The sequence below is a fragment of the Mixophyes fleayi genome, chromosome 1, assembly GCF_038048845.1.
Source record: "Mixophyes fleayi isolate aMixFle1 chromosome 1, aMixFle1.hap1, whole genome shotgun sequence".
In the NCBI taxonomy this organism is placed as follows: Eukaryota; Metazoa; Chordata; class Amphibia; order Anura; family Limnodynastidae; genus Mixophyes; species Mixophyes fleayi.
In genome coordinates, this window is record NC_134402.1 from 335,392,812 (window position 1) to 335,405,776 (window position 12,965).

At 41.0% G+C, this 12,965-nt stretch overlaps 1 protein-coding gene across 1 annotated transcript in view; it reads right to left on the minus strand.

The window, feature by feature from the left end:
• GCN1 (GCN1 activator of EIF2AK4) overlaps window positions 1-12,965 on the minus strand; it is a 94,431-nt gene that overhangs the window by 26,445 nt on the left and 55,021 nt on the right. The window contains exons 31-48 of the mRNA XM_075214860.1: window positions 10,854-10,924; window positions 10,483-10,648; window positions 10,141-10,335; window positions 9,798-10,044; window positions 9,599-9,720; window positions 9,402-9,516; window positions 9,030-9,209; window positions 8,711-8,931; window positions 8,146-8,214; window positions 7,890-8,028; window positions 7,599-7,795; window positions 6,418-6,560; window positions 6,205-6,322; window positions 5,798-6,013; window positions 5,545-5,709; window positions 5,248-5,409; window positions 3,547-3,639; window positions 3,307-3,450 (exon numbers count right to left, since the gene is read on the minus strand). Coding sequence (XP_075070961.1) covers window positions 3,307-3,450; window positions 3,547-3,639; window positions 5,248-5,409; window positions 5,545-5,709; window positions 5,798-6,013; window positions 6,205-6,322; window positions 6,418-6,560; window positions 7,599-7,795; window positions 7,890-8,028; window positions 8,146-8,214; window positions 8,711-8,931; window positions 9,030-9,209; window positions 9,402-9,516; window positions 9,599-9,720; window positions 9,798-10,044; window positions 10,141-10,335; window positions 10,483-10,648; window positions 10,854-10,924 — 2,763 coding nt within the window. The remainder of the gene's footprint in view (window positions 1-3,306; window positions 3,451-3,546; window positions 3,640-5,247; window positions 5,410-5,544; window positions 5,710-5,797; window positions 6,014-6,204; window positions 6,323-6,417; window positions 6,561-7,598; window positions 7,796-7,889; window positions 8,029-8,145; window positions 8,215-8,710; window positions 8,932-9,029; window positions 9,210-9,401; window positions 9,517-9,598; window positions 9,721-9,797; window positions 10,045-10,140; window positions 10,336-10,482; window positions 10,649-10,853; window positions 10,925-12,965) is intronic.

The following is a 12,965-nucleotide window of genomic DNA, read 5'->3' on the forward strand; positions in this document are numbered from 1 at the left end:
TTCATGTCTAATTGTAGTATTAACCAATTCTATCCAATATTTAATAGTAGGGCTAGTAGGTGCTAACCAAAACCTGCCTATACACACATTAACCACCAAACACAGATATTGTATATACAATTGCGTTGATCTGTTTACTTTATCTACTTCATCCTTCAAGGAAAGCCAAAACAGACTACTGGTCGGTGACCAAAGGAGAATATTAATACTAGTTTTCCGGATAAATTTAAACTACTTTACGCCAGTATTTTTGAATTTGAGGACATATGTCCACTAATTTAGATAAGGTGTCAGTCAACACTGTGAAAAACAGCAACGGCTAATTACCTTAACAGTTAAATGCCCATATAATAAAAGTATTGGGGCAGTGTGCATACATACTCTCCAAACACTGCATATGATAATTTAGGAAGTGAATGCACAAATACTGTGAAAATTGGATTTTTGGTACTTAAGTAAAATTCTTTTCTTCTAATCCATCGGAGACACTGGAACACCATAGGGTATAAATGTGGTGTAAATGGCAAGCTCCTCCGCCTCTATACCTTTAGTGGCTATACTATACAGTTTAATTAACAAAAGAGCCCAACAAATGAAACAACCAATAGAGAAAGAGGAGAAAAGTTCAAGAACACAATCTGAAGCCAAATATGAGGAACAGGAAAACAGAGCAAAAGAAGCAAAAAACAGGGAGGTCATCCATTTAATAGGAGAAAACAATTTTAGTACCAAGAATCCCAATTTCTTTGACATCCTATAGGGGACACTGGAACACCTTGGGGATGTCCCAAAGCTGTTCCCTAAGGGAGAGAAGTTCCCTAACAATGCACAGAACTTTGTGACCAAAAAAAATCTGGAGGCAAAAGTGTTGAATTTCATAAAAGTATGCACGGACGACCACGTGGCATGCCCTGCTTAGCGGAAGCACCCAACAACGCCATCCAGGAAGTACCCACAAATCCATTAAGTCCCCAGCACAACTTGACTCAACAACTTGCACAAGTATAATGGATCACAAACTTAATCCACCTGGTATTATTGTTTATAGGCAGGTCAGCCTCTCATCAGCGCATCATACAGATCAATAGATTTTCTGAACAACACATCTTCTTGGTTCTCTGAATGTAGCTTTGCAAGGCGTGTTCCTGGTCCAGCCCATCTAACGGAGCTGGCTTTGGAGCTATCCTGACAAAAATCCAGAACCACAATTTCTTGGTTCAGGTGGAACCTAAAAACTACTTTCAGTTGGAAAGACTGCTTCGTTATGAGCACTGTCCTATCCTCGTGGAACACCAGGATGGGCGATCTGCAAGACAAGACCCCAAATTCCGAGACCCTGTGAGCTGTAGAGATCGCCAGGGAAAAGGCAGTTTTCCAGGACAAACGTTTTAAATCCACAGACTAGAAAGGCACAAAGGGAAGCTGTTTTAGCACCCTGAGTACTAGACTGAGGTTTCAAGGGACCACCGGAGGGACGAAGGGAAGGTGTGCGTGCAGCACTCCCTGGAGAAAGGTCTGGACCTTAGGCAACATCAGCTTTTTCTTTAAGAACATGGACAAAGCTGACACCTGCATCTTTAAAGGGCAGTGCCTGAGGCCCTGATCCAAACCCCAATGTAAAAAGGAGAGGAGACAGAACAGTCTAAAGGCAGACATAGGTAACCCTTTCTGCTCACACCAGTAAATGTTTGCCTTCCAGGACTATGGTATTTGCTGGTGGAGATGAACTTCCTGGCCCTCAGCATGGTCTGCACCATGCTGTCTGAGAGATCTTTAGCTTTTAGGATAGCAGCTTCTATAGCCACCATGTTAAAGCTAGGGGTGATAAATGTTGATGCAAGAACTGGCCTTGAGAGAATTGGTCTAGTCAGAACCAAAGTCTCCACGGAGGAGCTTATAAACAAGCCAATCAGGTTGGCGTACAAAGAAATACTGGGTCAGTCCGGGGCCACAAGGATAGCGTGAATGCTTTCTCTTTTGATCTTCTTTAGGATCCTCAGGAGTATGGCTACTGGAGGGAAGAGGTAGACTAGAGTTAAGTTCCAAGGAACCACCGCATCGTCTACAAACAACACCCTGAAGTCTTTGGAGCTGGCACCGTAGTCTTTCACCTTGTGGTTTAACAGAGATGCCATTAGATCAACATCCAGCTGTTGTTGATCCACTAGCTTTTGGAAAATCTCTGGGTGGAGTGACCACTCCCCTGGATGAACATCCTGACGGCTGAGGTAGTTCGCTTCGTAGTTGTCCACCCCGGGGATGAACATGTCGATGATAGCATGAAGATGCTTTACGGCCCATCACCTGATAGAAGCCAGTGTTCCTCATAGTCTGGGGGCTCTTGTTGCCTGCTTGGCGTTGTTCAAGTGCACCTTTACAGCTCTACATAGAAGGATGGGCCAGGCGTTGGTCAGCACTTTCATTACTGCCCTCAGCTCCAGTACATTGATCGAGATCTTGGACTCCTCAGGAGTCCACCGACCCTGGAAACACTGTTGGAGGGTGATTTTATTGGCAAATAGTACAATATATATTATCCAAGGAAGCACTCAGGTGAGACAGCCAACATATACAACATCAATATCTTAATTCTAAAAAGAATTTGAGACATAAGACTTTATAAATACTAAAGATTACATTTTTGATTTGATATTTGATACAATTTGGAAATACCCCAATACCTGTGTTTTAAGAGAGGTTATCAAGCACATACAACATTTGAACAGTGGCTGATATTATCTAATAATCTTCTTTCTCTGACCAGTAGGGGGATCCAACTATCCCATTGTAGTTTAGTCCCACCAATACCCGAAAGAGCAACTCTCCATCTGCTTTTCTCATTATCCAAAGCAAGGTACTATGTTCTACTGTTTGGAATGGAGGCAAGCGTTGGGAAGAAGTTTTCTGGGAGATACGAGATGGGAAAGGGATAATCACTAGGAATCCACCATAAGATGGCGTTTTTCTAGTGGACATCCCTTTCTCTATTCATTTTTCTGGCAAAATCTCTAAAGTAATGGTTGTAGGCTGTGATTTTCTTTTACTTGACCTCTGAATCTTTTTCCCCAAAGGACATGGCCATCCAGACCGTAGTTATCCGAAATGTCTACACCATCACATAAAGTAAGCCAGTTTAACATTATTTAACAACAGTACCCACATTCATATGTAAGATTATAGAGAACTGACAATTTATGTAAACCAAGTCAAGACAAAGCCTAGTGCAAGATAAAGGTATTGCTATCTACACTCCCCTAATGGTAGGAAAGAGAAACAGCATTTTCACTGATTTATGTATCTCCTTACCGCTTGCTCATTCTCTGTACCGAGATGTGCTTTTAATGCAGACATGACAGCAGGAAGAATGACGTTCAGATGTCTTGTCAAGGCATCACCCGCCACGGATGAAAGGAATGCCAGGACTCGAGTATTCACAGGTGGGTTTGTCAACTGCAACAGAAAAAAAAAGTGAAAGTCACTCAACATAGCCACGTGGACACGTGTCTGTTGACTGGAACTTCACAGCAGATACATCAGGAAACACACCTTAGGAACAAGGTAAGGAAGAACAACACGACTCTTCACTGCCATAACCTGCTTCAGTCCATCCAAGGCAAACTCCGACATCTCTTCATCGTCCTAGGGGAAGACATTGGACACTAAAGTGACCAGTCTGACTAGTAAAAATAACACTCATATACAACTACCATTGCTAACATCAGTCATCGTAGAGTTTATGGAAAGGGAAATATAACTGCTTACATACTTCAAAGTGAGTTTATTAATATCTACTATATAAAAGTCTAGTGGCGTGTGTCTGTGTGTGGGGGAAAAAAAAACCAAGCTGCAGCGCCACCTGCTGGGCGACGTTATACACTAATATGAGTAATAGGAGTATGACCATCCTATTAGCAAAAGCGCCTTGGCGTGGCGGATGGCTTAAACATACATTTGCAAATGTGTGCAACAAAGACTTTTGCATTTTTATCTACAGTAGAAATGGCAGATCTGTTGCTGGCTATAGCAGTGTGCTGGGGGAAAAAATGTTGTGTGTATGTTCCTTGCAGGATAACCCCACCCTTTCAAGCACCTGTTATGGCCTATAAATTGATTTGAGCAGCTTCCACTTTTGTATTTGTCTGAGAGGCATGTTGGTGTCAGTAGCTGAGAGGGGGTACTGGCACTGAATTGCTGTTTGGAGGCTTCTGGGGTACCTCTTTGGTAAGTTGGCTCTCAATTTAAAAACACATATGTATGGCCCAAATATATGGGACTCTCATTGTTTAGAGTAGGACCATCCTATTAGCAAAAGCGCCTTGGCGTGGCGGATGGCTTAAACATACATTTGCAAATGTGTGCAACAAAGACTTTTGCATTTTTATCTACAGTAGAAATGGCAGATCTGTTGCTGGCTATAGCAGTGTGCTGGGGGAAAAAATGTTGTGTGTATGTTCCTTGCAGGATAACCCCACCCTTTCAAGCACCTGTTATGGCCTATAAATTGATTTGAGCAGCTTCCACTTTTGTAGACGTTATACACTGACCTATTAAATTCTTAGTGTGTGTGGGGGAAAAAACTCAGAAAGGGCTGAAATTTGCTCCAGCGCCACCTGCTGGGTGGAGTTATACACTGACCTACTAAATTCTTAGTGTGTGTGTAAAATAAAAACTCAGAAAGGGCGGAAGTTTGGTATACTAAGATGTTTTTAATTTGTTAATTTAATTTGTTAATTGTTAAAAGTGTTTATAAAGATTTAAAAAAAATATATATATATTTCTTGAAGGAGGAGTGACAGTTGGGAGTGGTTGGTGGTTGCCGGGGGTGACATTGGGGAGTGGTTGGTGGTTGCCGGGGGTGACAGAGCGAGAGGAGTGTGATACTCAGGACCACTGAGAGAGATCCCTGTGTCTGGATAGACATCTGGATAGATGTGGCGATAAAGATGAAGGATGAGGTGATGGAGAAAAATGATGAGGTGGTGACATGTGGACAAAAGCACGTTAAAAAAGGGCCCTTGCGTCAGGAAGTAACGCTCTTCCCCTGAGGAGGCCTGGGCTATGGCCCAAATGCATGACAAGAACCTTTTTAACACCTTAAGTTGCTTGATTTGACTAGAATGCATGAGTATCATGCACGGGTAAACTTGTATATATATATATATATATATATTTATAGATAGATATAGATATGTGGCCAATATTCTTGACATGATTGTCAGTCATTTGCCTCATTTTAATTCTAATTACCAGTTGCTCCAGTAAATATGGCAAAATATCCTCCAGAGCTTGATGGCCAATGGTAGAGTGCAGCTGCTCAAAGGTTTTGGCTGCAGCTTCTCTGACCTCCTCAAGGGGATCACACAACGCTTTCCTCACAGTCGGAACCAGGGATTCAGAGAAAAACATCACCTGTAAGATACAAACATTTCACACATGGGAGATACAAAATGTGTTTTTTAGTGGGGAAAACACAAAAGAGATGCAAAATTAATAATGGAGAACACGCAATGAAAAAGAGTTGTGCTATAGTTTTGTATCACTCACCGCGTCTCTACTTGTTGATTTCATGATCTCACTTAAGCCAATACACACACCCTGTCTTTCGTCACTCTTATCAGACCGTAGACTAGCCTCCAAAATTGGTATGATCTCAGGAAGGATTTTCTCCCCAAGTTTCCGGACTAGATCTCCAAGTGTTCTGGCAGCAATCTAAGAAAATAACAAAATCGGATTCAGCACATTACACCTTTATACACCATTTTACAGCAAAGACAAAAACACATGTAAAACTTCTTACCGTTCTCTTGTCTGCACAAGTGCTAGCTAGAAATCCCAGCAGTAACGTAAAGAGAGTTGGCAAAATTTCTCTAAGTGTGCGCGGTGTGTTTGAAACAACAATTTTCCACACGTGAAGAGAAGCCTGACGCACAACTAGCTGCGTATCTGACCGGCCCATGTACAATCCAGCTAAAACACGGTTTCTCCTTTCTGCTCCAAGGGCAGAAATGATGGCCTGAAAAAGAAAATGCAATAGGGTGACTGGAAAAACAGAATGACAAACTTTCTATATTTATAGAAAACAAACAGCATACTGGTTGAGAACTAAGTTTACTATGACTGGTAACAAATATTCAACATTCAAAGCCATGCTATACCTGCAAAGAACATTTATTAAATAAAGGAAATATTTTTATGGTAGTTTACCTTGGTGGACTGAACAGTCCCAAAGTTATCATCTTCAGAGGCAGTCTCTGTAGTCATCTTTCCAGTCACTCCAGATATATGAAACAACAGGTCACCAAGAAGCTGAACAGAGCTAAACCTAGATATCAAAGGAGCAGATATTACAGTTCCAAAAAGAACATAACATTAAACTCAGTTCATTGATAATTTAGTGTGCCGAAAAAGTTATTTTACCTTATTCTCCAAAGATCATCAAATAGGCCCTGCTCCAGCTGTGGCAGGAGGAGTGCAATTGCTGTCTCTGCATACATAGTGATTACTCTTTGACCGGCACGTAGTGCTGTGTCTCGTACAAATTCATTTTCATCTGCCAGGGCCTGCAATAAGAAATATTTTTTAGACTGGTCTTATTGTGTTTTTATAATAAAAAAAAAGGGGGGGGGGATTAAGGTAGATTCAGTTACCATTTAAACATTTCTCAGAGGTACGGACGAACACAGACAGTGGGGTATTATTCCACCGCTTAGGAAGAAAGGCACTGAAAGAAAACAGACTCCTCTCCACTAATGCTCAGCTTTACACTAGTCCAGCAAAGAGACCAGTACAATGAGACGAGCAAAATGGAAAGTATCTTCCTGCTGAAGGCCTCCTCCAGCAAGGCTTCAAGTGTCCCCCCTGATGGTTCAGGTAAGTCACCAAAATATGGTCATTTGTAATATAACAGCCTGAAATTAAATGAATGATTCCAGATCAGAGCCAGGTAAATGGACCTCATCTCTAGAATTCTGATGGATAAATGAACTCCTGAGATCACAATCCCTGGGCCCGATGCTAAAGGAGAACTGAAGGCTGGCATCCATAGTGACCACCAGATAGACAACAACTGAGAAGGGTCTCCCAAGCAGATGGGAAAGGTCCATATGCCAACAAAAAGATGAGACAAATCATTCCACATTAATACCCTTGTAGAACAAAACACCACAGAGTACTACTGAGGCTTGTCTTTGGTAGATGTGCTACTTGACACTTCAATAAAGCGTAAAATATTTGTATTTTTGAAAAACAAGAAAAACACAAACTCACTTCTAATACAATGCACTATAAAAAATGGGGAGGAGCAGGATAGTTATAGGGGATAGGAGTTTTCTTTCAGTGCCCTGCCACTTAGGGGTTAGAATGTAACATGACTTCTGTGTTCCACTACTGCAGAGGAAGATACAGTTCTACTCAGAGATGAAGAAAATGTGTCTGCAGTCCTAATTTTTACAAGATATAACATAATAATGCTATTAAAGTCAAAATGATATATGCTTTTAGCCTAAAATGTAATTAAAAAAAAAAAAATGTTATAAGCATAAACAAATGTCATATAATTACTCATATAATTTAGTTATAGTATATAGAACATACTTTACCTTTAGAATACAGGGTATGATGGGTCCAACATAAGGTGTTAATTTGTCACCGAATGTGATTGGCAGATAAATGAACATCATAATGTAACCATCACGAACATGGGGCGCAATGTCCACTTTGCTGGCTGTTGCTACAATGTCTGGCATCAGCTTTTCCAGTTTCTCAACACCTAAACCAGCCATGACTTCTGAGAGACCTGTGTTTTTAAAAGAGAGAAAAAATTAGATAAATCTTAGTATTGCACACATCAATCAAATGGACCATAAAAATAAATTATAAACAATTCTTACCTTGAGCAGCACCAGAGCGATCCACAGAGCTGTAGTCGGATGCTAATGTGTCCATTAACCAAGGTAGCAAATCCTGGAAGCAGGACTCCCCTGTTCCCTTTACCATTGCACCCAATGCCTTAGCAGACACAGTGCGAACCTACACAAAACAAAAGAATGCAAACCAAAAACAGATCATCATCATTAAGGTTTTATTGAAAATACCACTTTTTCCGGACCATTAATTCATGAGGACCAGATATCCTAAGAGACTTACTTCAGGAACAGGGTCTATTAGAGAGGCCTTAAGTCCAGGAATGACACTTGGGAGGTAGGGAGCCAGGTCCTGAAAGAAATAATTTTAAATGACAATCATTTCCTGACTACATAAAGGTGTTTTAACCTTATTCCACAAATGTATGTTAAATCACTTGTATTATTTAGCACAGCGAGCAGAATTATAGTTATTTTAGTTATTTCACACACACACACATATATACACAATATATATATATATATATATATATATATATACACAATATATATATATATATATATATATATATATATATATATATATATATATATATATATATATATATATATATATATATATATATACACATACACACACACACACACACACACACACACTTGTTTTTTTAGCACACCTTTATTCTTCTGGGAGAGAGCCCATTGTGCTACTGGGCCCCACAACAGTTATGCACATCCATCTCAATGTTACTCAATGTTAAAAAGTATGACATTTTATTTGAATACATTTTTTAACTATACAAGTTCAGTTTTGTTGGTTATACTATAGAAGTAAACAATGCCACTACCTTCTGGTCCGTGAGGGAGTACATATTTCCAATAATCTGCGCTGCCATTTTTCTAGTATCTGTAGATCGGTCCTGGAACGCCCTCTGTACAATGGGCATAATCAAGGCTAAAGATGGAGCATCAATAAAATGCACAAACTTTGTATCCAGCAATGTTTGCAGGCACTTCTGTGTCATTCTTGAGGGATCCGTAAGAGCATCCAGCAATATCGGACAGATAGCTAAAAAAAAACACAACACATTTTCCATACAGAACTTATTGCAACTCCTCAGATATGGCAGGGAAAGATCATATTCTAAAAAAAGAACTTCGACTCACCCAGGATCTCTGGATTGCGGATTACTGAGCCAATCTGACGCAATGCTTGTTGGCCAGCTTTCTGCACTTTTACATGGGAGTCTGTAAGCACTTCAGTGAGTTTGGGCACAATATTTGGGAGACAAGATGACAACTGTTTTGGAGCACAGTACGCCATGGCTCCCAACAACTCCACAGATCCTAAAAGCATACAAAAAAAAATTAAGCAAAACCAAATCATCATCCGGACTCCATGATTCATAAATTTGACATATAAAATGAACATAACATTCAATGTGGCAGATGGTCTTGGAAGTACCACATGTTCTGGCCCAGTTACAATTAGCAGACAAAGACATATATACACACACACACACACACACACACAATTACCAGCTTTGGTTCTCCATGATTCTTCCTCAAGAGCCAACAGAAGTGACGGCAATACAAGCTTTACACCGTGGGCACTGAGATTGCTCATAACTGCCTTGGCACATTCATCTGCTGCCTAAAATAATAAAATAAAGCAATGTTCAAGATAATATTCATTCACTATATATCACACATTTACCTGTAAGGTCAGCACTTACCTCTCGTACATACTGGTTTCCATCACCAAAGCACAGCAAGAGATGAGGCAAGACATGAACCACATAAGGCTCAAATAACTTCCCAAGCATATTACAGAGCATTTCAAAGGCAAAAAGGGCACCTGGAAAAAAATATTGTCAGTATTGTACACTCGGTCTGCATTGAGATGTGGTAAATATTCCGGGCATTGTTTCTTACCCTCCCTGCGTCGGAAATTCTTTTTATCTTGAATAGCGTCAGTTAGTGTGGTCATCATTTCTTGCTGTTTCAGGGAAAGAATTCCTAATCCCTTCACTAGTCCTGCAAGTCCATAGGCAGCACCCTTACGCTCTGCATATTTATCAGACTCTAGAAGAAGGGCCATAAGTTTCTGGATCATCCCACCAGCATCATCTTTAATAGCTGGCACCAGAGGGGGAAGGCAGCTGGCTACAGATTCCTGAACCTTTGAAAGAGTAGGAGAGTGGCAGGACATGAAATGATGGTTAAGCCAAGTACACATTCATACAACTCTATGTAAAGCTTGTTGATGATGGAATACCTGTTGTGATGGAGTAGAGAGGGCTGCTATTAGTTTGGCAACGATTGGTTTAACTTTAGGATCATTTTTGTCCAAGTGCTTTGCCAATGAGCCCATAAGAATGACGACACTTTGCCTAACAGCATCATAACTAGCATTGTTTGGGGCATTTTTCAAGAACTCTTCAAACACTGGCAATAAAGGGCCAACACTGTCCTAAAAAGCAACAATGACATTTTTGAAACAGAAAGCCAAGGAATAAATGCATTAGCAGATATTGTGCACAGAATAAAACCATACAAAACCATAGCAGCACAAGCATCATACGTATATGCTTATTCCAGTCTGAAAAATCTGCCTCACCTTTCCATGTGTGTTGAGTGCAGACAATGCAGCATCCAGCATACATTTTCTGACATCAGCATGACGGTCATTAAGAGCATCGGGGACAAAGAACTGGAAGAGTGGCTTAACTTGGGAACTGTCCAGATACTGAGCCAGTTGGTTGAGAGCCAGAGCTACTCCACATCTAAGACAAAAGAAAGTTTTTGCAACTAAACAAATGTAAGGATTTTTAATAACATGACCAGAATAGCACACGTGCTTAACCCATTCAGCTATTGGTCTGTTTAGTTTAAAAAAAACAGCAGATGTCATATCAGTTGTTCTAAGATTTTTATATACCTGCAAAACACAAATATCATGAATTTCACAATGTACTAAAGATTCACTACCTTGCTTCAAACTGGTCAGGAGGAGACTCTGAAATTACCCGTCCCAAAGCATCAAGAATGGGTGGAGGTCTCTAAAACAAAAAACATATTCAATGATTAATAAACAAAATACAGTGTGTTTCAACGTCTACTCACTGGGTACGGTACTAGTTTCCTTTACTACAATGGGAGGGCAACATAGTCTTTGGAGTTAAAGACACACTCCTGGCTGCCTGCTCTGTGCAAACAAATGCACTTTTTCCCACAGAAATGGGAAACATAGATCATAAAATCCGACTTTATTCTGACATTTACTTCCCTGTAGAGAAACAAATAATGATAGATAAAAACTGCAGTTAGTCCCTTTAAGAATGTTAGAGTTCACCTATCTTTAAAGTCACCAAAATTTAATTGTGACCGAGTAGGGCCCCCCAGTACCACCTCCTGGGGTAGATGGTGTTTATAGCAGCCAAGAGATATCACACAAGTCCAAAGGTTTCATGAAACCGTCTCAGCCAGTTTTATTCAGTAAGAAAAACAAAAGAAAACTCCAAAATAAACATCTTGCCGTCCGGCTCTAATGAAACATGGTCACTCCTAACAAACTAGACAAAACAAAAATAAGTTTTTAACACAGTAACTTACAGGCAGATATCAGGCTCTCTCTCACAGAGACTCTGCAGCCCCTGTCCCCAGGCTTTGAGAGACTGAGCTGAGCCGCAGCTTTTAACCAGCACCGCTCAGGTGCAACTCCTGATAACCAGCAGGATCACTGGTAACCTGGAAGATCTGATTAACAGGCTTAATGGCTGGAGCCCACCCTCTCTCTCTATCCATAAACCCCAGAACCCTTATCTGACTTTTCAACAAGCCTATAGCCATTCAGTAGCTCGTAGTCACTACAGACTAAACCATCTACTGGGGTTTTAAAACCAGTAGGCTAGCAACCTTGGTGAAATAGAAGGATTTTTTACTCCCGTTAAATCGATTTCTCTGATTCCATCTTGGGGATACTGCTACCATGGGGTTGTATGTGAGAGAGCTTGGAGTTGGCCCTTAACAAGTTAATTATTTTGTTTAATACTTGCTGACGGAACTCCTCCCCTCTACAACCCTCTGTAGCATCAGTGCAATACAAAAGCCCCAAGGAAGGGAAGACTGAGAAAGACCAATTAGCAGAAGAACAAAAGGGAGGGAATGCAGTGTCCCACTGATGGAATCAGAGAAACAGATTTAACGTGAGTATAAAAAAAACTGTCTTTTCTCTTTGCTACCATTGGGTGACACTGTGAGACATTGGGGTATAGTAGATGGGACTAGGAGTCTAGGCACTTATCAACTTGTTTGTTCCACACACTCCTCCCTGACTATGCCCAACCTCTCCAGCTCAGACCTCAGTTTTTTATAAGTGCCTAGGAGTTTGCTCCTGCCTATACTTGTGTTAGTTTTAGTTTTTTTTTCATGTTTTTATTTTAATTCCCTTTCAGGTGCAGCACGGGACTCGATCCAAAGACCCAGAGGAGTGAATAAGACTGCAGCTCTATTTACTCTGGGTCCCGGCGCAGTAAGCAGCAGCGTCCTCTCTCTTGCCTTGCACCTCTGCCGGCAGTCATCCCCTAGAAACAAGCAAAGGGGCCATAACTTTTAAGTCTGCCATTAGGCAGCAGATATTATGGGCACCATAATATTTATATCGGTCATATAGAGGCCGGCGGCCATATTATAATAAGGTGGGCGTGAAGCTGTAACAGCCTCTCCTCCCCGCCAGCCCTACATGCCAGCAGGTTTCCCCCGCCCCTAGACAACGAGCAGCGGGGTAACAGACAACAATCGCACTCATTAGGAGGCGATGCAGTTGTCATGTAAACTCCACGCAGCCTGGGCACATAGATCGTGGCGGGTGTCACAGCCAACAGCCATATTAAATTTATGGGCTGATTGGCGATACACGGAGGTGGTCATATTAGGGGAATATCTGAAGAAAAAACTTCCTCCCCTCCCCAACAGCTTCCTGGCGCAGAAGGTGGCCATCTTTAGACACTGGGACACACAGACACATCCAGTGCACACTACCTAACTCTGTCTCTCATCAGTTGGCATTTTTGTATCGGTTTTATTATATTTTACTATTAC